General features: G+C 35.7%; 1 protein-coding gene across 1 annotated transcript in view; it reads right to left on the bottom strand.

The window, feature by feature from the left end:
- The window catches only part of TTN (titin), a 249,629-nt gene that overhangs the window by 144,709 nt on the left and 78,277 nt on the right, over positions 1-26,643 (bottom strand). The window contains exons 89-132 of the mRNA XM_067298992.1: positions 25,944-26,231; positions 25,511-25,789; positions 25,142-25,420; positions 24,762-25,040; positions 23,951-24,238; positions 23,509-23,796; positions 22,650-22,940; positions 21,558-21,845; positions 20,416-20,508; positions 20,012-20,294; positions 19,470-19,653; positions 19,027-19,116; positions 18,665-18,932; positions 18,307-18,567; positions 17,510-17,719; positions 17,326-17,403; positions 17,185-17,211; positions 16,432-16,479; positions 15,467-15,523; positions 15,280-15,357; positions 14,773-15,024; positions 14,019-14,111; positions 13,459-13,536; positions 12,718-12,786; positions 11,998-12,081; positions 11,692-11,754; positions 11,358-11,429; positions 10,935-11,015; positions 10,417-10,494; positions 9,670-9,747; positions 9,369-9,449; positions 9,116-9,199; positions 8,602-8,700; positions 7,384-7,461; positions 6,461-6,535; positions 6,210-6,284; positions 5,840-5,923; positions 5,521-5,583; positions 5,106-5,183; positions 4,799-4,882; positions 3,722-3,805; positions 3,348-3,428; positions 1,405-1,488; positions 879-1,205 (exon numbers count right to left, since the gene is read on the bottom strand). Of these exons, the coding sequence (XP_067155093.1) occupies positions 879-1,205; positions 1,405-1,488; positions 3,348-3,428; positions 3,722-3,805; positions 4,799-4,882; positions 5,106-5,183; positions 5,521-5,583; positions 5,840-5,923; positions 6,210-6,284; positions 6,461-6,535; positions 7,384-7,461; positions 8,602-8,700; positions 9,116-9,199; positions 9,369-9,449; positions 9,670-9,747; positions 10,417-10,494; positions 10,935-11,015; positions 11,358-11,429; positions 11,692-11,754; positions 11,998-12,081; positions 12,718-12,786; positions 13,459-13,536; positions 14,019-14,111; positions 14,773-15,024; positions 15,280-15,357; positions 15,467-15,523; positions 16,432-16,479; positions 17,185-17,211; positions 17,326-17,403; positions 17,510-17,719; positions 18,307-18,567; positions 18,665-18,932; positions 19,027-19,116; positions 19,470-19,653; positions 20,012-20,294; positions 20,416-20,508; positions 21,558-21,845; positions 22,650-22,940; positions 23,509-23,796; positions 23,951-24,238; positions 24,762-25,040; positions 25,142-25,420; positions 25,511-25,789; positions 25,944-26,231 (6,282 nt within the window). The remainder of the gene's footprint in view (positions 1-878; positions 1,206-1,404; positions 1,489-3,347; positions 3,429-3,721; positions 3,806-4,798; positions 4,883-5,105; positions 5,184-5,520; positions 5,584-5,839; positions 5,924-6,209; positions 6,285-6,460; positions 6,536-7,383; positions 7,462-8,601; positions 8,701-9,115; positions 9,200-9,368; positions 9,450-9,669; positions 9,748-10,416; positions 10,495-10,934; positions 11,016-11,357; positions 11,430-11,691; positions 11,755-11,997; positions 12,082-12,717; positions 12,787-13,458; positions 13,537-14,018; positions 14,112-14,772; positions 15,025-15,279; positions 15,358-15,466; positions 15,524-16,431; positions 16,480-17,184; positions 17,212-17,325; positions 17,404-17,509; positions 17,720-18,306; positions 18,568-18,664; positions 18,933-19,026; positions 19,117-19,469; positions 19,654-20,011; positions 20,295-20,415; positions 20,509-21,557; positions 21,846-22,649; positions 22,941-23,508; positions 23,797-23,950; positions 24,239-24,761; positions 25,041-25,141; positions 25,421-25,510; positions 25,790-25,943; positions 26,232-26,643) is intronic.

Here is a 26,643-nt window from a genome sequence, read left to right as displayed (position 1 = left end):
CAATATATTAAAATTCTAGTGCGAATAACATTGGATATAGTTCTGACATACATTAGTTAGTCAAAAGAAATCCTAAACTTCTCTTTGGAGAAGAGACACAATGGCATGATTTGAGTAAGGACTGGCAAATATTAACATTTTTAAGTACTCTTAAATGATTAAGACCCCTTTGGAAAATCAGGCATAGCTAGTCTATGTCTTTATATTATGACGTAGGATGTTGAAAGGCTTTATTACAAACATCTTGGAATGATCTAGCTGCCCTCTCTAAGTTGTGAATAGTATGTTCATCCTGTACTAACAATGTTGAAAATTTACACCATCTCCATAAAAATACACTCCAAAGAAAAGCATCTACAACTGCAAGTATGAAAATATGGTAATTTAATAGAACTTTTATGCCTTTGCTTTCCATGAAAATATATTATTCCCTTCCCCCCTCAAAAACCCCCAAACAATGATGGGGTTTTCAAATATTTCTGAGTGTAACACAATGCAACTTGTGTTCCTAAATCATTCATTTTCAAATATCCTACCTATTTCCTAGATAAAAAATATTTTTTGTCTGTGATTGCAGAATTCTCATAAACATTTCTAGGCATTCCAAACAGAGTGATAGCAAGATTAGATCCCAGGCAAGGATGAAATAAAGTTGATTTAAGTTTCCTTAGTGGATTATATAGACTTCCTGTGAAAGAGGAATGAACAGTAGGCATACAACCATCCAACACATTTTCTACAATGTATACTAATCATTAAATATCTTGGGAGAAGGTACACTGGAAAGTACACCGGAAAATATTAAAACAAAACTTCAACACATTAACAGAGTCAAAAGGTATTACCTTTTCTCATATAACCCTAGAATTAAAGTATACCTCTAACTGGTGGGAGAGCCTTCTCTTCATATTGGGGAACTTGTACTTCCTCTTCCTCATATGGAGGCACTTCCTCTTCATAATAAGCAGCTTCCTCTTCATAATGGGTGACTTCTTCATATTGAGGAACTTCTTCATACTGAGGAACTTCCTCCTCATAGTGAGCAAATTCTTCATAATGGCGGACTTCCTCTTTGTAATGGATTACTTCCTCTTCATATTGTGGTATCTCTTCTTCCTCTTCATATTGTGGTACCTCCTTTTCATACTGAGGAACTTCAACATATACTTTTTCTTTTCGGACCACTGTCTTGTGTACTTCAGGCACTTAAAAAGATAGCAAAGATAAGAATCTTTAAATTTAGCACACAGATCTTACTAATGCTAAGGACCACAGGGCATTGTCTAGTAAGAATTAAACCAAAAGAAGAACATTCCATAGAAAACAAAGAATTACTCACTGCACATGGAACATACCATATACAAAAAACATGTATATCATTTTTCAATACTCTATCCAGTATACCTTTAGCTGGTGGTCTTGCCATTTTTTTAGGAGGAGAAATTGGTAGTCTTTCTTCAATGATAGCCCTCTCTGGTGCATCAGGCACTTAAAAGATACAGTACATTTATATTTAAGAATTTTAGAAAGTATTGTTTAAAAGCAAAAAATATTGTTGGCAAAAAACATAAAAAGATATCTTACAAATACATGGTTAATACGTAAAAGGCAACTGTGCTTATTGACATTGGACGTGTTATTACAGAAGCAATTAGGCAGCTATTCAATAAGGAAACAATAAACATTTCAATGGATGAAAGCTCTGGCCTAATTAAAGACAGAAGAACTCATGGCTCAGCAAGGAAGGCAGTTTTCCCCTTCTGTTGACTACTTTGCCAAGTGTATATTCAGACATGGCAAGCAGCCATTGCCAATGAGAGCAGAAAATTCTGTCTCAATTTTAAAAATTCCAAAAGATTAAGATGTGATCTTTTCCACTCTTTGAGATTTGTCCAGAAAGAACGCACACTTTAAGTAGCATATTCTCTTTTTTAGAACAGTAGTGCATGGCTCTCTTCTGAAGCAGGTCTTCTGGGAAATTTGTGATCAATACCATGGGAAACCATGAACAGAAAATTACTCTAGGATTTAACAACTGGGAAACTGTTAGGCTTGCCAACTCAGAGAATAACTTCAGCATTTTCTTAATAGATCTGAGATCTTTTCGATCTTCTTAAGAGATGAAATCCATTTTGTCAGTGACAGATTTGAGAATTTCTACCAGCTTTCTTCAACTAATGGTGAGAGTAGATGTGGACTGAGTGGCTGCCACAAGTCTTGATGGTTGTTAAGTAGAAGTTATTTTTAGGGCAATGTGATGCCTGATGAGTTCTTTAAACATATCCTGGCAGAGCCCTGATGTTTAATTCCAAGTATCAGGTACATCTGAATTTGAAATCTCAAACTAAAATTGATTGGAACTGGTAACCAGTTGAAGTGATTACAAAAACTGCATTGCGCATCAGTGTCCTTGCCAGGAAGCACAGGCTCATTTGGATTATTTTGTCTCAACTACTGCACCTCTATTTGGTGTCCCACAAGAGTGTGTTGCCTTTGATTGTTTTTTGCTTTGACTTTCTCTGCCAAGACCAGTTGGCATATGATCCTTGCCTTACAGGAAGCTAGAAAAAGGTCTTCTTCCATCCTCCTCTTAATACTCAAGATCCTCCTGCCCACATCATTCTCCAAGAGAGAGACTCAGTAGATTATTTAACTTCACACTAATGTGGTTGTATTAACCTTTTAATTCAAACCCAAGCTGATACGTCCAGAGTGCTTAATAATGTTGTTTCTCAACAGCAACATGTCTGCAAGCAGCAAGTCTGAAGTACCTTGTGGCTCAACTTCAAGAAATCAATAGATTGCTTCCCAAAGTGATATGGCAATGAATACGCTTCAAAACCTGTGAACTTTTTTCAAAGCCCTTGTGTTGGCATGTTCAATACCTGGGAATGTGCTAAGTGTCTCAGCCAGCCATGAAACAAAGAACAGCAAAGGCTGAGGTAAAGGTTGTTTCTTTGACCTGCACAATTAGATGAGGAATTGCTATCACAGAACAAGAAAGGACAGACTTTGCAAGAAGAGGAAAGCATATTAATATAAATGAAGGAAAAGGTTGCCCTGTTTTTCATCCAAGGGCAGAGAGGTGGCAAGATTTGCAAAAGAGGAGCTAGTGAAATGACTGGGCTTCCACTGTAACAACAACAATAAGCCAGGAGAAAGATTTAAGCCTTTTGTAAGACTTTAATACTGTTCTGGAATTCCTTTGGTATTCTAAAAGGTTCACATTCAGGACAAATGAATCCCTGATGCACAGAACTTGAAACTATGTGTTTTGTTGTCTTGCTTTTTTAGAGTAGCTGATAAGACACATATCTGAACATAGAATTTTTTTAGTCTGTTCATACCTGTGTATGAAATCTCCTCTTCTGTGTGAAGAGAAATGGACACTTCCTCTGAAATAGCCCAGTGTTCTTCTTCTGTTGCTACTTCAAAGACAGAGTCTATTTTAATATTTTTTTTTCTGGTGCAACACTGTGTACAATAATACCTATCCCATTAAAGATTTCTTAGAAAAACAGTTATTTCCTTATACCTCCCACACCCAGAGGAACTGGGGAAAATATATCTCTAATATTTCTCAAGGACTCTGTTCAGGTTTCCTTGGGACCATCATGGAATGTCAGAACTTCAAGAAAAGTGCCAGGGCAGCAGGCTTGAAGCTCTGGTGGTACTGCATTACAGACAGTCTGTTCATAGATTAAACGATGAGCAGGAGTACCTTCTGGTGGTGGAGACACTTTTCTTTTTGGAACAGCAATGGATACTTTTTCTTCTGTGACAATTTTCTTTGGAGCTTCTGGCACTTTAAAGATAGCAATTGTAAGAATACTAAATTCTAAAAAATTCACACACTTTCTGAAGTTCATACAAAACAATTACAGGCAAGCAACTTTGGGGAAATATTACACATTTACATAGCAAGAATATGTATCTTACAACATATTTACATAGCAAGAATATGTAATCTTACAATAAGCACCACAATCACACCAAACATAAAGACATTTAAATTAATAGAGACAATGGCTTGCTTAAGCTTTAACGCATAGTAGCTAGATATGTATTTTGTATCTTGAAGAGTAATAGTTTGGGGGTTTCCAGGAATAAATTTCCTAGATAAATTAGACGCTTTGAGATACTGTGCAACTTTACTAACAGCAGGAACATAGATAAATATTGAAATAATGTATATTATCTACCAAAATAATCAATAAAATATTAGATAAGAGTCAAAACATATCAAAAAGCTAACAGCATATTCACACAACATGAAGTAAGTTGCAAAGATGGAGACAAAAGTAGGATGCAAAATCCATATCTAGGCTCTTCAGAAAGGTAATTTAACCACAGAACACCATACATATAGAACACATAACAAAATCACTTTCTAAGCACAAGAAAATCACAGAAGCAGAGAACTCGCTTGTAAGTTTGAAAACCTCTGTTCTGAATACTGATGACATCATAAAACATTGATAGTTGTTTTTTTCTAAATATGTTTGTTTTTATCGAACTTCTTCACTGAATAAATGTTTTCACTCAGCTTTCCAAAGCTCTTAAGCAGCCAGTGTAATCAATGAAATGACTAGCTGCTTAGAATATGCAAGGAGTGCAGTTATGTGACTGTTCTCTGTCACCTTCTGGATTCTTTTGGAGGGGAGAGGGTGAAGTTCCTTTTACTTTAGAATCAATTTAGTAGACACTGGGATTCTATTAACCAAGCGAATGATAAGTATGAGGTGCACTGACTCCTGATATGTAGGAGCCTTCTCTACTTTCAAAAGAACTTATGTACCTTTAGCTGGTGGAGCTGCCACTTTCCGTGGAACTGGAACAGGCACTTTCTCTTCTGGCACAGGCTTCTTGGGCACTGGTGGCATTAAAAAAAAAAGTTTATTTTAAAAGATTTTGAATCAAGCATCATTTCTGAACATAATCAGATGACAAAACACAAATGCAGAGACCTAAAATTCCTTTAAGGCACATAAAAAAAGAAAGGGAAACACTGAAACATACAATTTATGCTATATAATCAGATATTAGAAATATAAGCCAGTATTATAACAGATACTTTTCTTGTATAGCACTAAAAAATGATATACCTCTTTTTGGTGGAGCCTCCTCTTTTTTAGCAACAGCAGCTTTTTCTTCTGTGATAATTTTCCTGTGCACTTCAGTCACTTAAAAATATTAAACGTAAAATATTTAATTGTAATATTTGAAATGCAGCTTCGTATTTAGCAGACCTATGTAAGTTTGTCCTACCTCATCTGATTTTTTATATAAGAAAATGTTAAAGAACTTTCAATAAGAACAAAAATAAGACTCTTCAGAAGAGTATAATTTATAGCCACGGTAAAAACAAAGAAGACGAGCAATAGTAAAAACAAAGGTAAGATCCAGACTGAGATTACAGACACTAACAAAGAAAAATTTCTACATCTAAAATGCCTAAATACAAATGCTGTAAGACTAGACAAAAAAGCTCCATGAGAATACTACTCTCTTTGTATTTACCTTTGGTTGATGGAGGCTCTTCAAATTCTATCTCAAAAGTGGGCACTTGTTCTTCTGGAGGTTCTTAAAAAAGATTGTGTAACTTTAGACAATTGTATTTATCACACTAACCAGCACAAGACAGAAGAGAAAACAACATGTAAATCTCATCAACAAGACACAGGCCTCAAGCTACACTGTAAACAGACAGACATAAGTACATGTTTAATGCTGCCGAAATTTGATATGTGAACTATATTTTTTACCAGCATGCTTATGTGTTAGCTAAGGGATGCAGCAAAGAGACATTTTTTGCAAAAGGAACAAACCACCTATATACCTATTGCTGGTGGAGCTTCCATTTTTTTAGGAACAGGGACAGATACTTTCTCTTTAGGAACAGCTTTCTTACGAACTTCAGGCACTTTAGAAATATGAGTAAAAATGAGAAGGAAGATGAGAAAGAATATTAAACTCCAATGTTTGTAATTGTCTACTACATCACAGTGTTTTGGTTTTTTTAAGTAAAAAAAAGCATTTTACTGAGTTAACACAAACACTTTGCACGGTACACAATGGAATTTGAAACAACCATTCATCACTGGAAGCAAACACTACTGGTGTCAATGTGTACAAACAAGACAGTAAGACAAACATTATGCCCTTGAAGATACATGTATACATCACTCAGATGAGAAACTGTTGTCTACCTTTAGCTGCTGGAGCTTCTTTAGGGGCAGCTGGAATTTTTGGTTCAGGAACAACTCTCCTAGGCTTCTCTGGCACTTTAAAAGATTACATTACACAGTTTTAAAAGGGGGAATAGTATCACTATATCAAGCAAATGTCTTTAACACAAAAGAACACAAAATGAGATAAAACACATAGTGGACTCAAACTGACAAAACAATGAACTTTGAGACTGAAATAATCAAAATTTTATAATGAAAAGAATCTATACCTTTAGCAGGTGGGGCTTCTTCTCTTTTAGGAGCAGTTACCCTCTCCTCTACATAGTAAGACTCTTCTTCAGTCACTTTAAAATATTAAAATTAAAAATACTTAAAATTCAATATTTGATATCTATTATTGAATTTACTACCCTGACAAGTAATAAAGAAATTGAAAAGACAAGAATGAGCAGTGTGTGTTACTAACAAACACCTCCAGTACTGCTAGGTTGCAAAAACTGTATTCATCCTTCTCTCTCTGAAACCAGTGGAACCACTCCAAGTAACTTAAATGGAACTGAAATTGAGCCCTCACCTTGTATTTCTATGGAATTTGAAAATGCTAAGCATTTGAAGTAGCAAATCAGCACTTTCCATTTCTAGGTCCACTAGTTCACTACTGTTGGAATTTGCCCACTTTGAGAAAGCCTCTCTCCCAAATACCGAGAAATTTCCTCAGCTAAAGCTGCCCTTTGTGAACAATTTCTATGGTGTTACTTGTAAAGGAAATTCAGTCAATCTGTGGTTTACTGCTATTCACAGCATCACATTACCACCAATAAAGTTACAGGTGGAAACAACTTAGTCATTTTACCATGAAATGGTCTGAGAAACCAGAATGCATCATGATATTCTGAAGGACCTTTACACTATACAGAAAAATAGGTGAAGCAATAATTTCCAAGAGAGAATTTTTGTAAAAAAGTGAAGAGATGATAATTCTCAACATCCAAGAAATTTCACTGTATCAAAGAGATTAACTATACCTTTTAACAGTAAGTCTTAGAAACTGTAGACATGCTTAGCAGCAAAGTTTGTAATACATGAAACTTCAGACTTTAAGCAACTAGAAAATCTAAAATATTCATTTACACTGCTTTTGGTACAAAACAAAAATTAGCTTTTGCCTTGTATTCCTGAATTGTGGTCATACCTTCGGAAATCTCTTCTCTGTGAACTGAGATAGACACTTCCTCCATTTCCTCTTCAGACCATTCTTCCACTGTTGGTTCTTTAAAGAAAATGTTTAATTTTAGTGTTTTTGGTGGATGGACGGATTCATGGATGGAATGAGATGTAGAATAATTCTTCTGAGTTCAATATGGCAATGATAGATATGCATACAATGCAGAAAGTGCTATATACACACATATGTATGATTTACTCTGAATGGTATGTTTTATCCATGCCCCATGTATCCTACCCTGTTGCATCTCTCAAATGTCTCTCACTGTCAACTGTCAGTCTATCAGAATGTCTCAGCTCCCCAAACTTCCTCAGGACAACAGCTGAAGTAGGGACACAACAGCCAAAGAATTAGAGGTTGCTTCTTTATCTAACTGTATGAAAGTAGAAGGACAGGTCAAGAAGTGAAGGGGAAGGCTAGCGTGTACCTGTTTACAAATATGACTGTATCGAGGAAATCACCCTGTTCTGGGATAATAGGTTAATTTGCATGAAACAAACAGAAATTAACAATGCATGTATCCATATGAATATATATTTGCATGTTCGTATTTTAGAAGGATAACTGATACATCTGCTTTTAAAAATTCAGCTGTATTTTTGTAATAAAGATATGCAAATTGTCTTGACTGGCTAGTCATTAATGGCATATAAAAAAAGGTCAAAATGTTGATTTTGGCTATCTAGAAGCAGATCCTCAGTGAAATTTTACTACTTTAAACAACTGACCTCAACCTCCCCCCAGTCTGAGAATCTGAATGAAAAAAGTCGATGAGAAGCTAACAGTGCAGAAAGAATACTGCTGTTATCTGCAAGGCTACAGAGAGCTTTGTAGGCAGTATAAAAAATGTGTGGTTATCATCCTGATTAGAGGACTCAAACCTCAGATCTATACATCCATTCTTACTATGATTTCATGAAAGCCTGATTCAAAGATCATTGCATTCAGTGGGAGAATTTCCATTCATGTCAATGGGGTGAGATCCTGGCATTCAGGACTGAAATGCTTGATGTCACTAAAGGAGACTCTTAATTGCCTGCAAGTCTGTAAAATATTGCAACACAAAAGTCATACACAATAACTACCACAAAATATTTGTGTATTTTGCTCTTGGTCTCAAAACAACAGACTTCCGGATAAAGCACAAGAGCTAGTTTCTCACTGGTATTTCTTTTTGCAGTGTACCTTCAGGTGATGGGATTTCCTCTGGAACAGCAACAGACACTCTTTCTTCTGTAATGAGTACTCTCTCTTCAAAAGTAGCTTTCTTTTGCACTTCAGGCACTTTGAAAGATAGTAATGTAAAATGGATGAATTTCTAATTCCAGTGTGAAAGCAATGTTGCAGACTGCTAAATCTAAGTTTTCAAATAATTGCTTAAGGGCACTGAGCACATAACACATAACAGAGATTCAATATTTAGAAACAAAGTTTTTTTTAAGTATTGTGCAGCACATACAAAATAATCTAATGATTCACTGTTGCTAAATCAGTACAGTACAGTTGAATTCACAGAATCACAGAATGGTTGAGGTTAAAAGGGACATTTAAAGATCATCTAGTCCAACCCTCCTGCTCAGGCAGGGTCACCTAGAGCACAGTTCACAGCACGAACACAAATAAATGACTGCTAACAATACAGAACATACAAATAGAAGCTGAGAAACAGCATATTCTTTCATTCTACTGGAAAGCATACCTTTAGCTGGAGGAGCCTCAACTTTTTTAGGAACAGCAGGAGGTACTTTTTCTTTAGGGACAAGTTTCTTAGGAACTGCAGGCACTTTAAAAAAATTACTTAGTTTTAGGTTCTATAAAGTGGAAAACTGCCAAAAGCATCATGTAACAGAAATGTATTATTCAAAAAGAAGATTAGACACAGACAAATACTCTGTTTACAAAACAAAACAACAGAGCAAACTGAATTAAGATTACAATAAAAGTTATTGTACCTTTTGCAGGTGGAGCCTCTTCTACTTTAGGAACATGTGGTATTTTTTCTTCTAGAACTGCTTTCTTAGGTACTTCTGGCACTTCAGAGATATTAAGTGTAATAATATTAAATAACTAAAATTACAGGTGTTTTAAGACTGCATCTAAAGCACAGTTATCAACGAAATCGACATGAAGGATACATAGCTAATGTAAATGGATTATAACTAAAACCAGATTCACTTCACCATCAGAAACGCAAACCACAAAAACAAGATGCTTAAGACATGAAGAAAAGAATGTTATTTTGTTTAGATGTACCTTTAGCTGGTGGAGCTTCCTCTCTTTTTGGAACAGCAATTTTTTTCTCTGGGGGCACTCTCTTAGGCACCTCTGGCACTTGAAAGAGATAAAATGTAAGCTAACTGAATTCTTGCACCAGGAAGATTTAGAGTATTATAGAATTGTATTCATCCACTCATAAGACTATCAAGACACACCACATAACACATAAATTATACACTTAACACAAAAAGGTGAGTGACAACGAGAACATATATTTGAACCCCCCCCATCAAACCAGCCCCTGGATGCCTATAAGGTGATTTATGACTGAATTCTTTAACTGAAGAAAGAGCTGTTCAAGTATGTTACTTAGCCTTAAAAAGTGTTATTTACGCAGAGACAATTATACATGAAAAATCAATTTTTGTCACAAATATGTTCACATACAAGCTAACAAAAAAAATTAAAATGATATTCAAGAGGTGCACATACATTCCAACTCTAGGTATACCTTTGGCAGGTGGAGGTTCTTCTCTGGGAACAGGAATGTGTACTACTTCTTCAGGCACAGGTTTTTTAGGCACTTCAGGCACTTTAAAGATATTAAAATTTCTCTAAGTACTCTTTCTAATGCTTTTGAGTCTGTCTTAGATGAAAACAGACATATAACAACATGCAAGACTACATTTATCATATGCTTATATTTAGAAGTAAATAGTAATTAGAAAAACAGAATACAACAGTATGGTACAGGTTAAAGCTCACATTCAGAAGATGCTGTACCTTTTGCTGGGGGAGCCACTTCTTTTTTAGCAACAGTAACTTTCTTTTCTGGAACAGGTTTCTTAGGGACTTCAGGCACTTTGAAAAACATTGTTAAAATGAGAGAGTTTTAGTTTTTGGAATACCTACCCAGATTACAGTATTCCAAAATCGCTTTATAGAACATTGTGTCTAGACAAGTAGGTGAGCACTACACAATAAGACACTAAGACACAAAATAAAATTCCAGTGTTAACATTATTGCACTATCACCTTTCATGGCACTGTACTGGAGTAAAAACACACACAATCTAAGTACATAGAACAAACACAGGAACGTTAAGAAAGAGAAGGGCCAAGGCTGAGGCAAATCCAAGTACTGTAAGTTAAGTTACAGCACAAATGAAAAAGTCAAAGCAGATTACAACATATGGAGATAATACAAAACCAAAGCTGCACAGATAATAAATTCAAGACAACATGGAAAATAATATAATGAAAGACAATAAGGTTTTGTTTTATTAGGGCAGTAGAAATACCTTTAGCTGGTGGAGCTTCTTTTTTAGGGACAGGAACAGGTTTTCTTTCTCCTGAGACATGTCTCTTTGGTATCTCAGGCACTTTAAAGACACAGGTGGTGAACATTTAGGAGACCAGTAAAATTATTTAGAAAATCATAGTAGGCTGCTTTCAACACACTGGGTAAGCAAACACTAAATATTCTGTTTTATTAAACAGAAACTATATGCTCATGTCAAAAAACCCATTCAAAGAAATATTTAAAACAGTTATGAATATGAGGTTGCTTTTGAAGTGTATTGTGGTTTGAACTTCTGAGAGTACAACCACAGTGAGATGGAAAGATCTGAGCAGTTCTGATACGCTATGCTTTGGTAGACAGTGGGACAGAGACATAAAGTTCAGAAAAATGGAGCACATGATGGAGCAAAGATTTTATTCACCTTCAGCATGAGGGATCTCCAGTTCTGTGGAAACAACCTCTTCTTCCTCCTCCTCTTTGACTTCCTTTTGTGCTACAATAGGAATTTTAAAGATACTAAATTTGGAGACAGCAAATGCCAATGTCAGTACTAAATCTGAAATTCTTTTAAGAAGACATTGTGTGTGTCCAGTTCACCAAAAGTACACTCAAATACATATGTCAATATGTAAAAAATTTTCATCCAGAAAATCAACAGCATATACAAATCTCACAATCAGTTTTGATAAACTATAGATTCAAATTATTTTTAAAATTGTAGGTATTCATTAGCCTCTCATTCTTAATCAATCTACCTTCAATTGGGTAAACAGCTTCAAAGAATCTTTCTTCAACTGTTTTCTCATGCTCTGTTGGCTCTTCAAAGAAAAGCATTTAAATAACGTTAAGATAGAATAGTTGAAATGTTCACATCTATTAATCTAAAGAAAACTGAGGCTACATAACACAATGAACAAAAAGAAGCAATGCATACTGAAACATAAATGTATGATTTGTCTAAATATGTAATTTGCCACATATAAAGATAGATTTAAAGAAAGTCTAGTAAGACTGAAAGATTGTTTTGGTTTGAATTTATAGATTTCTGGTTTTGTACATACCTGTGACGTATGAGTACTCTTCTTCTCTGTGGACAGAAACCGACATCTTTTCTTCTGAAACAGTCCATGTTTCTACTGTCGGTACTTTAAAGATAGGATTTTGTTTTAGTATTTTATTTTCTAGATCCGCATTGGTGATAGACAATCTGTGAGTTTTTATCAAATCAGTATTTATATTGTACATTTAAGTCTTAGACATATTTAGACAGTCAGTATTCATGTTCTAAAATACTGAACACAAAACAAGCATACAAGTATAATATTTAGTATCTGTTAGAGACTAAAGATACAGACAGTGTTAACCCCAAAATTTACAATAAATGCACACGCAGATTTTTGGAAATAGTGTATCAGAAGACTTCCAAAGGCATTTCTTCAAAGAAATTTTGGGACACTGGGTCATTATTATATAAGCATATGCCATCAGGCAGAATAAATGAAGAAGAAGCTAAATTATGCTGCAATACCCTGTAGGCTATTAAAACAAGAATTAAAGGGCTAGCCACAAACATGTTAAAAACTGACTCTGGGATAGACTGTAGCAAAACAGAACACAACTATAAAAGCACAGTACAGGAACTATTTAAACAGTGAGAGCAGTCAGTGCACAACTAGAACAGACCCTGGTATATACACACAGGCCCACATATTCACACGGGGCAGAAGAACATGGAGTGCTGGAAAAAATGCAATCTGCAATTGAAAGATGCTGATCTGTACCTTCTTTTTTCATAACTTTTTCTTCAACGATCATTTGCATAGGTTTAGGTGGTGGAACTTTCTTGGTAACTGTCAGCATTAAAATTTGATTGATCAGTCATATATTTAGCAAAGAGATCAAAAAAAATCTATAGCTATTTAACAATAATGTAGAAAACACAACAAAACAGACATAGTCTATCTCAGCAGCTATGCCAGGCTCCCTGGAATAATGCAAAACTACAGAAGGAGTTGTGGTTGCTTCTTCCGATTGCTAACTTTTGAAGGGTTGAATAACTAAGGACATTTAGTAAGCAGAAGGCCATATCCTGACTTATTTTGAGTTCCAGATAACAGACTTCTGCTGCAGAATGGTAAATGCTCTACAAGAGGAGCTCAGAGAGTAGGGATGTGTCTTTACTTCATAAGTAAACAATTAACTCAGACATCCTGGTAGCTAAGTCAAGATGGAAATGTGAGGAAGATGTGGATTTCACATCTAAAGGTAAGAGTGAAACATCATTTCATCCAATGCAGTTTTACATTCATTTCCTGTCTTAAAGCATTTGTTAGCAACTACATTTACTATTTTCCCCTAAATGGCTTTTTATCTTCCTTTTACACAATTTAACAGAGGCTTTCAAGACTGAAAAATTGATCAGACCCATGTTAAATGAAGACAAAGTTTCTGCAGATCGGTTAAGTAACAACAGCCACTAATTTCATGTAAAGATAACATTAAGGTAATTAAATAGTAGTTACCCTCAGCCTGTTTGACTTTTTCTTCTGCAGCCCTCTGAGTGGTTATTTCCACTTTTTCTTCAACAGGTTTCTTGACAACTGTAAGTGATTCAGATATATTTATCATTTAGGTAATCTTGCAAATTATTTTCCAGACACAAACCAACTAGAGCTGGCCCTTTCCAGATTTCACAGGTGATCAGGCCCACTCTCCGCTGAGAGATATGCAGGGATCTATACAGATAACACTTCCCAGAAGTGCAGCTGCCACTGGCTCAAAAGCACCGCCCAAGCCTAAGCCTAGTATGTAGTGGGAAGGAAAAATAGCTGAAGCTTAACTTGATTTTCCAAGCAATTCTTGATTTGCCTCAACCACCCTTTTCACTGTTCTCTCTCTGTTGGAAAATCTCAGCTGGGAGAAGAGGAAGGGTTGCCATGACCTTTGTGCACTTCTTCATCCCACATGAAGAGAAGTCTCCCCTATTCAAGGAAATGTGAGGAACCACCACAGTCCAGATTGAAGGTGATGCATATGAGATCTTAATCTGAACATTCCTGTTAGTTTTGCAGGAAAGTCATACCTTGACGAACTGTCACTTCTTTCTTTTCTTTCTTTTCAGCTGTAATTGCTGGTGGTTTTCGCTCAGGCACAGGCTTCTTAGGAACTTCAACCACTTTAATAAAAATAACATCACTTAATGATGAGAAATGCATTACCTGGAGGCTCAATACACACAAAAGTTATGTGTCATTATAAGATTATTCCATCTTATTAAATTGAAATGCACACACAGAGTTTTGAAGATCCAACAGCTGCAGTAAAATGTTCTGCTCATTCCATGACTGATTGCCTCCCTTCAGAACCAAATTCTGTTTCTAGAGACATACACAGTACTACTACCTAAGCCAATAAAAGGCATGCAAAAAACTGCAAAATACAGCTATTACCATCCAGAAATTTATGTCTGAAGTATTTCACCTATATTACGCTTATGTAGGATACTTGAAAATGCTAGGAAAATATCCAAAACAGGTAAAAATGACACATAATCTTACAAACTACTAATCCATATTATGTTTTAAAGATATTCCAAACTGCAAAATCCATTGGCAGCCATATTAGAATGTACTGCCTTTCATCTGCATCTCTGTCTCGCCATACTAGGGTCCTTGTCTTATCAAGCACCAGTGACAACTTGGCAGCATATTAAGGTTCAAGTTATTGCAATAAAAACAACCCCAAAAGTGCTGCCTGACTTAAAATTATTGGGCCTAACTAATAAATATGAAGAAAGAGAAGAACTGAAATGATAAAATCATTAAATTTTTATATACCTTCTTCATGAATGACTCGTTTTTCTTCATAAGTTACTTCTCTTTTTTCATAAGCCTCTTCCCATTCTGCTTCTCCTTCATCATAACCTTCTTCCTTGAAATAATAGTCATGATCTTCTCCATAATCTTCTTCCCATTCTTCATAAGGTTGTTTGGGTTCTTCATATATGTCCTCTTTTTCTTCATGAATCTCTTCTCTCCTTGCCATAGATGTTATTGTGATCTCTTTGGGCTTCTGTGGCACCTCAGGAACTTAACAACAAAAAAAGATTGTTCATATCATAGCCTGGAATCTGCAAGGTGTTTTGGGTGCCCACAGTTAATGAAGTGATTTCACTCTCACAAAAAGTTTCAAGATCTGACTATTCTTCAGAGGTCCCAATCAGTTCACGCTTGGATGTGCACGTTTTTAATATAAAGACAGAAATCAAACAGATGTATTTTCCACAAGGTAATTGTACAATTTTTTAAGGAGTATAAAATAAATAAATAAATAAACATGTTTACCTTTAGGTGGTGGAACTTCTTCAGGACCTTTTTTAACCACTTTTTTGGAGACTTTCTTTACTAGAACCTTCTTCTCTGCTTAAAAAGAATTTATAATTTTTAATTTAAAATTTAAAAGAGAGTAATCATAATTGAAAATATATACACTGTCCAAACATTTCCTGTTTTAAACTTTAAGTTTCCTTACCTGTTTTTTTCTCCTCTGGTGGTGGAACAAGAGGCAGAAGAATAGGAATAGGGGCAGCTTATGAGAAAAACAAAATATTTAGAATCAGATAAGTCAGCATGGTGTTTTTTTGTAAATGAAGAAAAATCCTAATGCATTTTGAAGGCAGACATAAGAGGTGATTTTATTACAACTGCAGAATAAAAGCAAACATGGTGCTTACACTAAAGGTCTGCCATAGCTAGAGCAATATACTTTGAGCTGGAATTCCCAGTCTACCTTTACTTGAACCTTGACTCTGCTCAGCTTTGTTTTCTTTACTGCCATCACTGTCCTATCTTTGTTGATAGCAACTCATCCTAATATCACCAGCTTTCCCCTTCTGCTGCTACCCCAAGCATTTTCCATATCCTCATGGAAATGGAACCAAGAAAATTGAACATTGAAGGTTCATACTACTAACTATAGAACCTAAGATCAAGACATGTAATATTTATAGTTTGTAGTCCAGAGCCTGGCAAAAAGATACTGTTGGCAATGTACATGCAAGGCATACTACGGCTGTGTAAGAATCCTTGTCTTTTATTTTCCTTTCTCTTATGCACCAGGTAGAAATTCAGAGAGCTTGTTTAAAAGATATTTGTGTGGTGAAAAGAAGAAAAGGTGAAAATGAAGAATGATCAGAAGAGGAAAATGGAAATAAAAGGTAGATGGGTGAACAGGAGACTGATAAGAAAACAAGATGGAATGGACACAGTCTTTCTAAGACAAGTAGCTTCATTCCTACTTGTGTCTAGTTTTCACCTTCCATATCACAAAAAAAGTCTATCCAAGTCAAGCCTTGCTGATTTTATATTTTTACAGAGATGACTAACTAGATCTTATCACTGAGCAACCTAAGTTTTTTCTCTGAGGTTCCTGCTGCCCTTTTGCTTCAGTGCTAATATAAAACACCGTTATGGAACAAGTATGGTTCATTTCCTTACCTTCAGCTGTTTTTTGAGGTGGAACTGCAACCTTGTCATCAGGAACATCTGTAAAGTCAAAATGTTTAACTGACAATAGAAAACACAGAATTGAATTTGCTGTCCCCAAGACTACTTCGTGGTGCTTTAATTGTTTCTTGTTCTAACACAGTTCAGTTATTGTAGCCTGCTCCTCTGGCATAATCTACCCAAGCTATACAGAACTACTTGCATTAACCTTTCAATCTGGCCAGACCCTACACTGTCTCATTTTATTTCTAAATAATTCTTGCAGCATTTTGGAGTATGCTCTTGACAAAGAACATTCAGAAAAGAACATCATGATATATCATAAGGAGATGACTTATCCTTTTTGCCTCCTTGGTTAATTTTTTTTCATTTGTACAGAGGGTGTTGAATCTATTCATCGGTATCTCTACATCTTCCTATTCCTCAGGCACTGAAATAAAAACAAGCTTTTGTGTTTCAGAGAATGTGGCATCCACAGTGTACAAAAAGGACCCCAGACACAATAATAATTACAGATTTTGGAGATATCATGGTATTCTTTGTCACTACTTATGAGAATAAATAGTTCCTCACCATTATGGGTGAGGAACATTTTTTTCCAGGATATAGGTTTGGCTTACTATAACCAGAAAAAAGGGTTTTGAAAATAACAGCTAAAGTAGAGCAATACAATAAATCAATGCCAGATTATTTGGAAACTGATTTTGCGCCTTTTTTTTTTTTTTTTTTTTGCATTTTCTTTACCTGGTGGCTTCAGCTCCAGTTTGATTTCTGCAAAAGAATATTAGATTTCTTTTAGAACCATTTAGTTCTCCAGCATCACATTTCAAGCTCATGAATTTGCAGGTGGCTATGATCATGAATTTCTTTAGCGAGTCTACTAACCTTTAGTTACCAAATAGAGTTCTGCAGTGCTTCTTGCTTCTCCCCTTGGTTCCAGACGAGCAATTACAGAATATACACCTGCAGCAGACAAGAATTTTGATATTTAAATGCTTTTATCATTAAAAAGGAAAACACAAAACCATATAAAAGAATGGCATCAGCACAAAGATTCCATTAATTTTACCTTCATCTTCTGCAGTAACATTGTGGATAGTCATATAGTGACAACGACCTTCACTTCTGAAGCTGTATTTAGGACTCTCTCTCAGTTCTGTGGGGCCTTTATACCATGTCACAACTGCATCATCAAAAGACACCTCGCACTCAAAGGTTGCAGACTGGTGTTCACTCACTACAATGTTCTGTATGCTTTTTGTGAACTGAATTGGCTCAGCTGTTTGTGAAACAAAGATATATCAATTATTATACATCACCAGGCCATTTAGGTTATGTAATTCCTTCTCATTGTTTTCATAATAACAGATACATTATAATAACAGATAATAACAATAGACCTTGAAAAAGTAAAGTAAGAAAAAAGACATACAGTCTTCTGTGAGGTTTTCTACTTAAAAATGAAGATTAGAAGGCATAAGAATACAACTACAACAAGATTGCTCTGTAGAAAATTTATATAAGAGAAACCATTATGGCAAATAAGAAAAAATAAAGAATAATTAAGAAAAAGAGGAAATCTGAGTCAAAAATAAGAGCATCAGGAAAAAAAAGAAAATAAAGTCAAGTATGATTCGAATATTTGAGGGCAAGGAGTCATTAGTAATAATTAAAAAAATTAATTTACACAAGTATGTCACATATTGTTCAAAGAGAAAGAACAGCAAAATTTCTTGTTTAGTCCATTTTCAGGTTTGAGGATATCTCTTTAAGTAATATCTTTTATTTTCATTTGTTCTGTTAATGGAATATCCAGAAACTGTTTATCACTACTGCAACAACGAGATTCTATATCTGTTTACAAACCTTCAATGGCCAGATCTGCAGTTGTTTCTAGATTGTCAAGCTTGCAGGTATACTGTCCCTGGTCTTCTGTTCTAACATCCTTGATGATGAGTTTATGTACTTTGTCGGAGACTTGTGTTGAATATCTCCCTCCTATCTTAATAGGCCTCCCATTTCTATACCACTGAGACTTGGCATTTGGAATAGAGAACTGACAAGACAGGGTGCATGTGTTTCCTTCCTTGAAAGTAGTATCATGAAGATGCCGTTCAACTGCAGGTTCTATTAGCATGTTAAAACATACATTTTAGCAAACATCAGACAGTGGAATATTTAAAGTGCAAATTAATTCAAATACACACTTCAACAGAATACTTACCGATCACAGTTAGCCTAGCACTGGCAATGTGTGGACCACACACTATTCTGAAATTTCCCTGATCTTCAAGTTGGCAGTTCCTGATTCTCAATATGTGGCGATCACCTTCAATTCTAATTTCATATTTGTCACTGGAGTCCAGTTTCTGGGTTCCCTTGTACCATGAAAGTTTAATTTCTGGATAGTTAATTTTAATCTCACACTCAAAGATAGCATCTTCATCTGTTAAAACGGTCTGATTTTCAATGTCTTTGATCAGAGTAATAGGCTGAAAAATATTAGATTAAATGGGTCAGGCCTCATTTCAAGTTCCCTGTTATGGGTTTGAATATTTTGCAAATCAGGCAAAAACAGTGCGTTACCTCTGTCTGTGAGAGTCGTTGCTGAATAAATGATATAAGTTCATCAAACTCCTGTTCTTCTCTTTGAGCCTTTTCTGTGAGCTCAATTTCCTATAAAAAGGTAGAACATGCTTAAAGATGAAAGGATACTAAATGTCAAGCTATCATGTTTGTCTAGCATAAACCTAGACAGTGATGTGTCCCCGGATCAAATTTGCTGTAACTGTACTGTAACTAGCATATATTCCAATCTTAAAAATTGCAATCAAGACAGAATATAATTGACCAGAAAGGCCATTTCTTCTTCTGGAGCATGCAAGACATTGAGAAGTGTCAGTAGAAGATCTAAATAGGAACCAGAAACTCCTGCACACACAATAACATTGCATTGCGGACACCAAATCTGTTCACAGGAACCATGCTACTCTTAACAAAGTCAATGCTGCAGTCACATGGTATCTTACCAGTCTATGGCTTTCTTCCTCTTGGGTTTGCTTTAGTAACTCAAAGGCTTGCAGGAGGCCACGGAAATCTGTAATTCCATACATGCGAGCATATTTCTCGTACTCTTTGGGATCAACATTTTTGAGAAGTTCCATGATATCAATAGGTTTCTCTTCCTCTTCTTCCTTCCTTTTGGTTGGAGTTCTACTCAAATCAGTGACATAAGTTAAATATACAGAACTTCATTCCTAGAAAGTTGTTCTTTGAAAAAAATGCATCAGCTTAGAATTGCCCTGTGCAGTATGATCATACAGTATAGTCTAGTCAGGTGCTTTTGTTTCTTCTACAGAGTTAGGCGCAATAACCTCCCTGGTTACTCTAACTGAGCTTTGGTCTGCTCAGGAGCATCCCATTTGACTGACTGTTGCTAGGATCAAAATCTGAATGTAATGATTTTCTAAATATGTCACAAATATTAATAAATTATATTTTGATCTGAGATATATTAAAATATTTCTTCTGTGTTGATGGTAAAGTAGTCTATAGAAACTTTTGCATATACCTTTTTAGTTTTGCCCTGAGATCTCCTTCAACAACTTCTTGCTTTCTTTCTTCAACTTGCAGGTTGACACTCCTCTCAATTTCACCATGTGTGTTAAAAGCTACACATTTGTACATGCCAGAATCAGTTTTTGTTGTGTCTTTTATTTCTAGTTTGGCTTCATCTCCTCTTTGCTGGATGATAATGCGACCTCCCTGGTTGAGTTGCCTCCATTTTCCCTTCATCCATTTAACATTTGGAATTGGGTCTCCTCCAACTTTTGCAATAAATGTTGCAACAGTCTCTGCAGAAAGACACAAAATCAGAAAGTTAATTTTTCCAAGTGTCTGTGACAGCAGGACATAATATCAAGCAACATATACAGGCAAATAGAAGACAATGCACTTTTCTGAGAGAGTTCTTACTTTCCATGACTTTGATACTCTGAGGCTCTGACACAAAATAAAGTTTTCCTTCCACTTCTGCTTTCTTAGCTGCTGGTGCAGCTGCTGGTTTTTCTAAAAAAAACCCAAAATTAAATAATTAAAATAGATGGCTTAATGTAATCATTCATTTTTATGTATGACAATGCTTCCAATTTACCTCTCTGAAAAGGAGTGAATTACTGAGACAGAACAAAATAGTCTGCAAGAAGTAAAAAAATGCAAAATACTTTCACATTGTTTTAATCAACTTGTATTTTATTTTCTCAGATGAAACTGAACACTGTGGGCCATATCGCGCTGTTCACTAACTTCATTAATGTCATTGTTAATCTGCATGGATGCAAACAAAATCAGGCTATTTAAATTCACAGAAGGATATGCAAATAAGAAGCCTCATTTTCCAAAGTGAATCAATTTTTAGTGAGGTCTTCTCTCTGGTATTTATTTCTGGAAATCTCACTCTCAAAGTTACTTATACTTTTTATCAGTGACCTGTTAAATTCCTTTTTTTTTTTTTTTATGAGTAGTTCTTTGTAGCCCTGCTGCTACCCATATAGTGAAAAAGGTACTACTTCTACATATTACTGACCATATAGATCTTGAATGCAATGGTAAAGCCAGATGCTACATGGAAAACCTTGTGCTTAGACAATGTTCTCTTCCAGCTAAGAGACCAAAATGTCTTGAAGCTGTAACATTCCAGAAGCAATTAGCCTCTAAGGCTACCTTCTCAATAAAATTCCTTTTGTATTCTCCTTTTATAAACATTCCTGTTCCCACTCTTCCCACAAAACATGCAGGTCCAAGTGATTTCACACACTCTTAGCTTGCATTTGACTCAAATTCTGTGTTTAGATTTGGAAACTGAATTCTTAATCTATCTATCTAGTAAGAATATACTGTTGATTTGACACTGATCTCCCATTGTTTATGTTGCTCTTTATATATAAATTGCTGTTAAATATATTGCCTTCCAAGATGCTATAGTTTTGCAAAGAAGTAAAATATACTAATTGTTTGTTATTAGATTATTAATATCCTAGTTCCACAGGAAACAAAGCAAGATGGAGTTTTATTTTAAATTTCCATCATATGCCTTGTTTTTCTCCATGTTACTGTACCTTTAACTGTCACTTTAGATTTGCAAGTGTCAGTGCCAGCCACATTTGAAGCTTTGCATACATATTCTCCCGAATCAGATTTAGTAACTGCAGCAACTTCCAAAAGAGCTACTCCATTAGCAAAGCTGAAGTTTAATCTGTCAGAAGCTCTTATTTCTCTTCCTGCCTTCAGCCACTGGATGCGGATTGGCTGCGACCCTTGGACATGGCAGCTGAGCTGCAGGATATCACCTTCCACTGCTGCTGCTGGCTGAAGAGGCTGGTCAAATACTGGAGGCTTTTTAGGTTCTGGAATGTGAAAATGTTTGAGTGAATAATCAAGGAAGAAAAATATGATTAAGAGTGTAAGAGAAAAAGAGATACACGTGATTCTTAAGAAAGACAACACCAAGGAAAGAACAAGGTTAAATAAAAGTTTGAGAATATTAGTCATCACAGTTTTATAAAAGGGAATTAATATCAAGAGAGTATTTCTACAAACATGCAATAAATGTTTTATGAAATGCAGCTTTTCTCCACACAGCAAGGACATGCATGCAAAAAATATTAGAAGAACTAAAGTACTGCTATTGGACTGCAAAAATGCCTAAGCATTTTTATAGAAACAAATATGGAATATCCTGCAAGAGTATTACGGCCAAGTGCCATGCTGTCACAACACACTGTCTAGGCTGCCCAAGCTTAGATATAACTGCACAGAAAAACTGCTTTTCTTCCAAATGAGAATGAATAAAAATTCAATGAAAAGTAAAGATTTCAGTGTTTACTTTGGATCAGTCATAGCAAGTTGCAAAAAAGAAAAGAAAAAGAAGAGAAAATTATTGTTTAATTTTAATCACAAAATCAAAAGAATTCCTTGATTTTGTGGTTTAACTCAGTTTCATCTTGTCCATCTCAGTAACACAGGATCAGTGTGGCTGGCAGAAAGGTAAAAGTCCAAATCATTGCTATTAAGCTAAGCAAAACCATATAAGCACTTCACAAATTATTTTATTAGCTGTACAAGTTCATAAGATGGAAGCTGTACATTTGCAGCTAATATAAAATAAAGATAAGTAAAACCATAATAGGAAAAACACAACTTTAACTAACCTCTGATAACAACAGAAGAAGTACACAATACACTTCCTGCTTCATTGGACACTTTACAGGTATATAAACCAGCATCTGATTGCCCTATGCTTTTTATATGCAAGAGTAAGATATTGTTTTTGAACGATATTTCACAATGAGGGCTTGAATGAACTTCCTGATTGTTTTTATACCAAGCAACAGTCAAAGGCTGAGAGCCTGAAACACGGCCCTCAAGTTTAAGTTCATTCCCTTCAGTTTCTTCTATTGCTTCAGACAGTTTCTTAGTAAAAGTAGGTGGAGTTTTTCGTTCTGTAAGAAAGGAATATGTTACTCCAACTCTATGAATCTAACTCAAAAAGAAATATTCTAAAGAAAATGTTTCAAGAAACAATTTTAACATAGTCATTTAATATTTAGAGAATCAACATTTGCTCTCATTTATTTTAGTGAAAGATCAAGATCTGATACCAAGATCAATGGCAGGTGTCTTGCTCCTAACATCACTGTGATAGTTTATTTTCCCATAAAAAAAAAAAAAAGCTTTTATATTGCTTGAAGTTAAATGTCATTAAAAAATTAGGATTTTTGTAGAGTGATCAAGAAAGAAATCAAACCTTTATATTAGCCACTCAACACGCCAAAGCCTATAAAGAAACCAGGTTGAAGAGAATAATCTCTTTCTTTCCTTCTCCCATTATTGTTAACGCCCTTTCCTATTTCCCTTCAGAGACTCATGGGTATCTCCAGATAGGTATTTTCAAGCTATATCTCAAATTTATGTGTTTAAAGTTGTCCGCCAACTTATCTTGCAGCAATAAGACTTTCTTTATAATTAAAGGAAGAAAAATGTACACATAATGTATTATCTATTCAGTACCTTTAACATTCAGCTGAGCTGTGCAAGAGTCCTTTCCAACGTCGTTGGTTGCGTAGCATGTATACTTTCCAGAGTCTCCCCTGTCAACTGTTAGGATGGTCAGATGGGCTGTGTTTTCTACATAACTGATCTGGTAGTTTCCTCCTGTTCTAATCTCTTGGTTGTCTTTTGTCCAAGCAACTCTAATAGGCTGTGTTCCAGAAATGTGACATTCAAAGACTGCACTTTCTCCAATAATACCATCCACAGGTAAAATTGGGATGTCAAAGAATGGAGGAGTCTTCCCTTCTAAAGAGTGAAAGAAATAAAAAAGCATCACTTTAAAATCTCAGTTTGCTCTAAACCTCTATGAAATAAATATTATTTGTACAATATTAAATCCAGGTATAAATTAAAAGTGAGTTTTAAGATATTTCTATTAAATACTTCACAGCCTACCAACCTGTAAGGACAAGCCTGCCGCTAGAAGAAGCAGTTCCAATAGCATTGGTAGCTGTGCAGGTATATTGCCCAATAAGGCTTCTGTCTGTCTTCAAAATCTGGAGAGTTGCTACATTATCTATGAAGGATGTGTGAACATTGTAGTCCTCTTTTATATGTACACCATCTTTATACCAAGATACTTCAATAGGTTCTGAACCAGCTATGCCACAATCAAATGTAACTGGTAAGCCAACAGTTTCATGAACATCTCTTAATTTTCGTGTAAAAGAAGGAGGAAGTTTACGCTCTGTAAGAAAAGAGGTATTGTAGAGTGAGGGCTTTCAGAAGCTGTATTCACTATGGATTTTTGCTCTTAAGTTCTGATTACAAATGTTATGCAGCACATCATTTAATTTGGTAGCATTTAATTTGATAACGAAAGGAGCACTGCACCTAGATTTTCAGAAAAATATATAATCATTCTGTCTTCAGTTACACCCAGTGGGCTTATTTAACCCTCAGGCTTATGTTCTCAGGACTGTTGATCTGTGGAAGCAACCAAAGCAATACCCTAAACTGGGTATGAAGAGGCAGAAGCTTGTATCCCTACAGAAGAACTGTGGTCCAATAAGAGATATATTTAAAATAGCTTCCCTGGTAGGCCTTTGTTAATAGAAGTCTGTGCCACAGGGTCTGTGCCACAGGGTCTCTTACAGGTCAGGAAGGAGTATAGCATTTAACAAGGGAAAGATAATCTTTGTTTTTCTAAAAGAGCAAAGTGTACTTGAGAAAAATATGTAATTTTTCTATTTTTGAAATGAAATATTCACCTTGAACTGTGAGTAAAGATGATGAAGCAGCCTCCCCAATAGTGTTTTCTACTTTGCAGATATACTCCCCACTGTCACTACTGTCCACCTGGCTGAAAACCAGAGTGGCAACTTGATTCTTAAAGTGCATTTTAACAGAAGCGGTTCCTCTTAGCTTTGTATCGCCTTTGTACCATGATACAATCATTTCTGGTGTTCCAGCAATCTGGCACTGTAAGGATGCAGAATCCCCAACTGTCACCTGAACTGGTTCCAAGGGTGTAATGAAGTAAGGTGGTTCTGAAGAACAAACATACATCATTAGTACAAGAAGGTATTACACAATGACCATTAGTAGTTCCACTAACTCCTGATGAAGAGATGGTGGCTTGATGACGCACCTAGTATTGTGATTGCACCATGGCAATTATCTTGTCCAGAGTCATTTTCAATATGGCAAGAATACTGCCCCTGATCTTCTAGTTTGCTACTAGGGATTTCCAGTATGGCAGAGGTTTCTGTAGTGGTAATGCTACACTTTTCAGAGTGCATTATTTTTACTCCATTTTTCTTCCACGTCACTGAAATTGGTGGAGTACCCATATATGTGCATTCCAAGATTAAAGATTTTCCTTTCTCTACACTTAAATCATTCACCTTCTTCACAAATTTGGCTGGTTCTATAATGAAAAATGGGAAGAACAAGAATTAAATAAAGCCAGAAGATTATTTTTTTAAAAGAAGCATAAGAAACTGTAATCTGGACAAACCTTTAACAAAAAGATGTGTTGTGCAAGAAATCTTCCCTGCCTCGTTAGAGGCTAGGCAGGTATAATCTCCACTCTGAAGGGCGTGCACATCAAACAGCTCCAGTTCTGCAATTGAATCTTGCAAGGTGATATTGCATCTGTGTCCTGGTACTAGCTCAACGCTACCTCTAAACCATTTAACTTCCAATGGAGAGGAGCCTTTTATGATACTTGTAAAGGTTATGTTTTCCCCAGATAAAACATTCAGTGGTTCAGGTTTCCTCACAAAAGATGGTGGTTCTAAGCATACATATAAAACAGACAGAGAATAAGTACTTTTGGACTTCTGATGAAGAGCACAATAACCAGAAATATGTAACAAAGCCAAGAATGCAACCTTTTTGAAAATAAATTAGTTTGTGTCTTCTGACTCTGGCTTCTTAATGATACTAACCTCTAACAGTCAAAAATGCACTGCATTCATCAGATCCAGCTACATTAGTAGCTGTGCACAAGTAAGTCCCCATATCAGACTCCTGAAGTGCAGTCACTTTCAAAGAACAGGTGTTGTCTGTAAGGGTAGCCTGATACTTGTCTCCACTGGTAATCTCCTCTCCATCATGAAACCAGGAAACAGTAATAGGTGGTGACCCATAAACTTTGCACTCCAGTACAGCAGAAGAACCCAGCTGACCATGTGTTTCTTTCAGTTTTCTTGTGAAAGAAGGAGGTATAATACGATCTGCATGTGTTTAAAAAAACAAACATTTTTACTGTACAGGAGCTTAAAAGACAGAAGGTTCCCCCATGCATAATTAACTTTCAATTAACTTTCTTTTGATACGTCTGCCTTAAGAATCTGTTCCTGCATGCCTAAGTCATTGAAAAATAGATAGTTGATGCTTAAGGATATGCTGGAGCTTTCATTTACACTTTTTGAGAGATACCTTTTTCTTTTTGGAACATTTTTTCATAAGCAACAATACTGTACCAGCTGTCTGAAAAAGAGATGTAGATTTATGCTGAAGAAACCAAGCCCTTGCAACAGCTCCTGCCCTCTGAGGTTAGGCTGGCATTTATTCTTTCCCACAGTGGCCCACCAAGCACTCCTAAGATTATATTAGCAATGAGTCTCCCAGACTGCCAGTCATGAG

The sequence above is a fragment of the Apteryx mantelli genome, chromosome 6 (genome assembly GCF_036417845.1).
Source record: "Apteryx mantelli isolate bAptMan1 chromosome 6, bAptMan1.hap1, whole genome shotgun sequence".
Classification (NCBI taxonomy): Eukaryota; Metazoa; Chordata; class Aves; order Apterygiformes; family Apterygidae; genus Apteryx; species Apteryx mantelli.
Note: the sequence above shows the minus strand (reverse complement) of the source record. Positions and strands in the feature narration are given on the sequence as shown.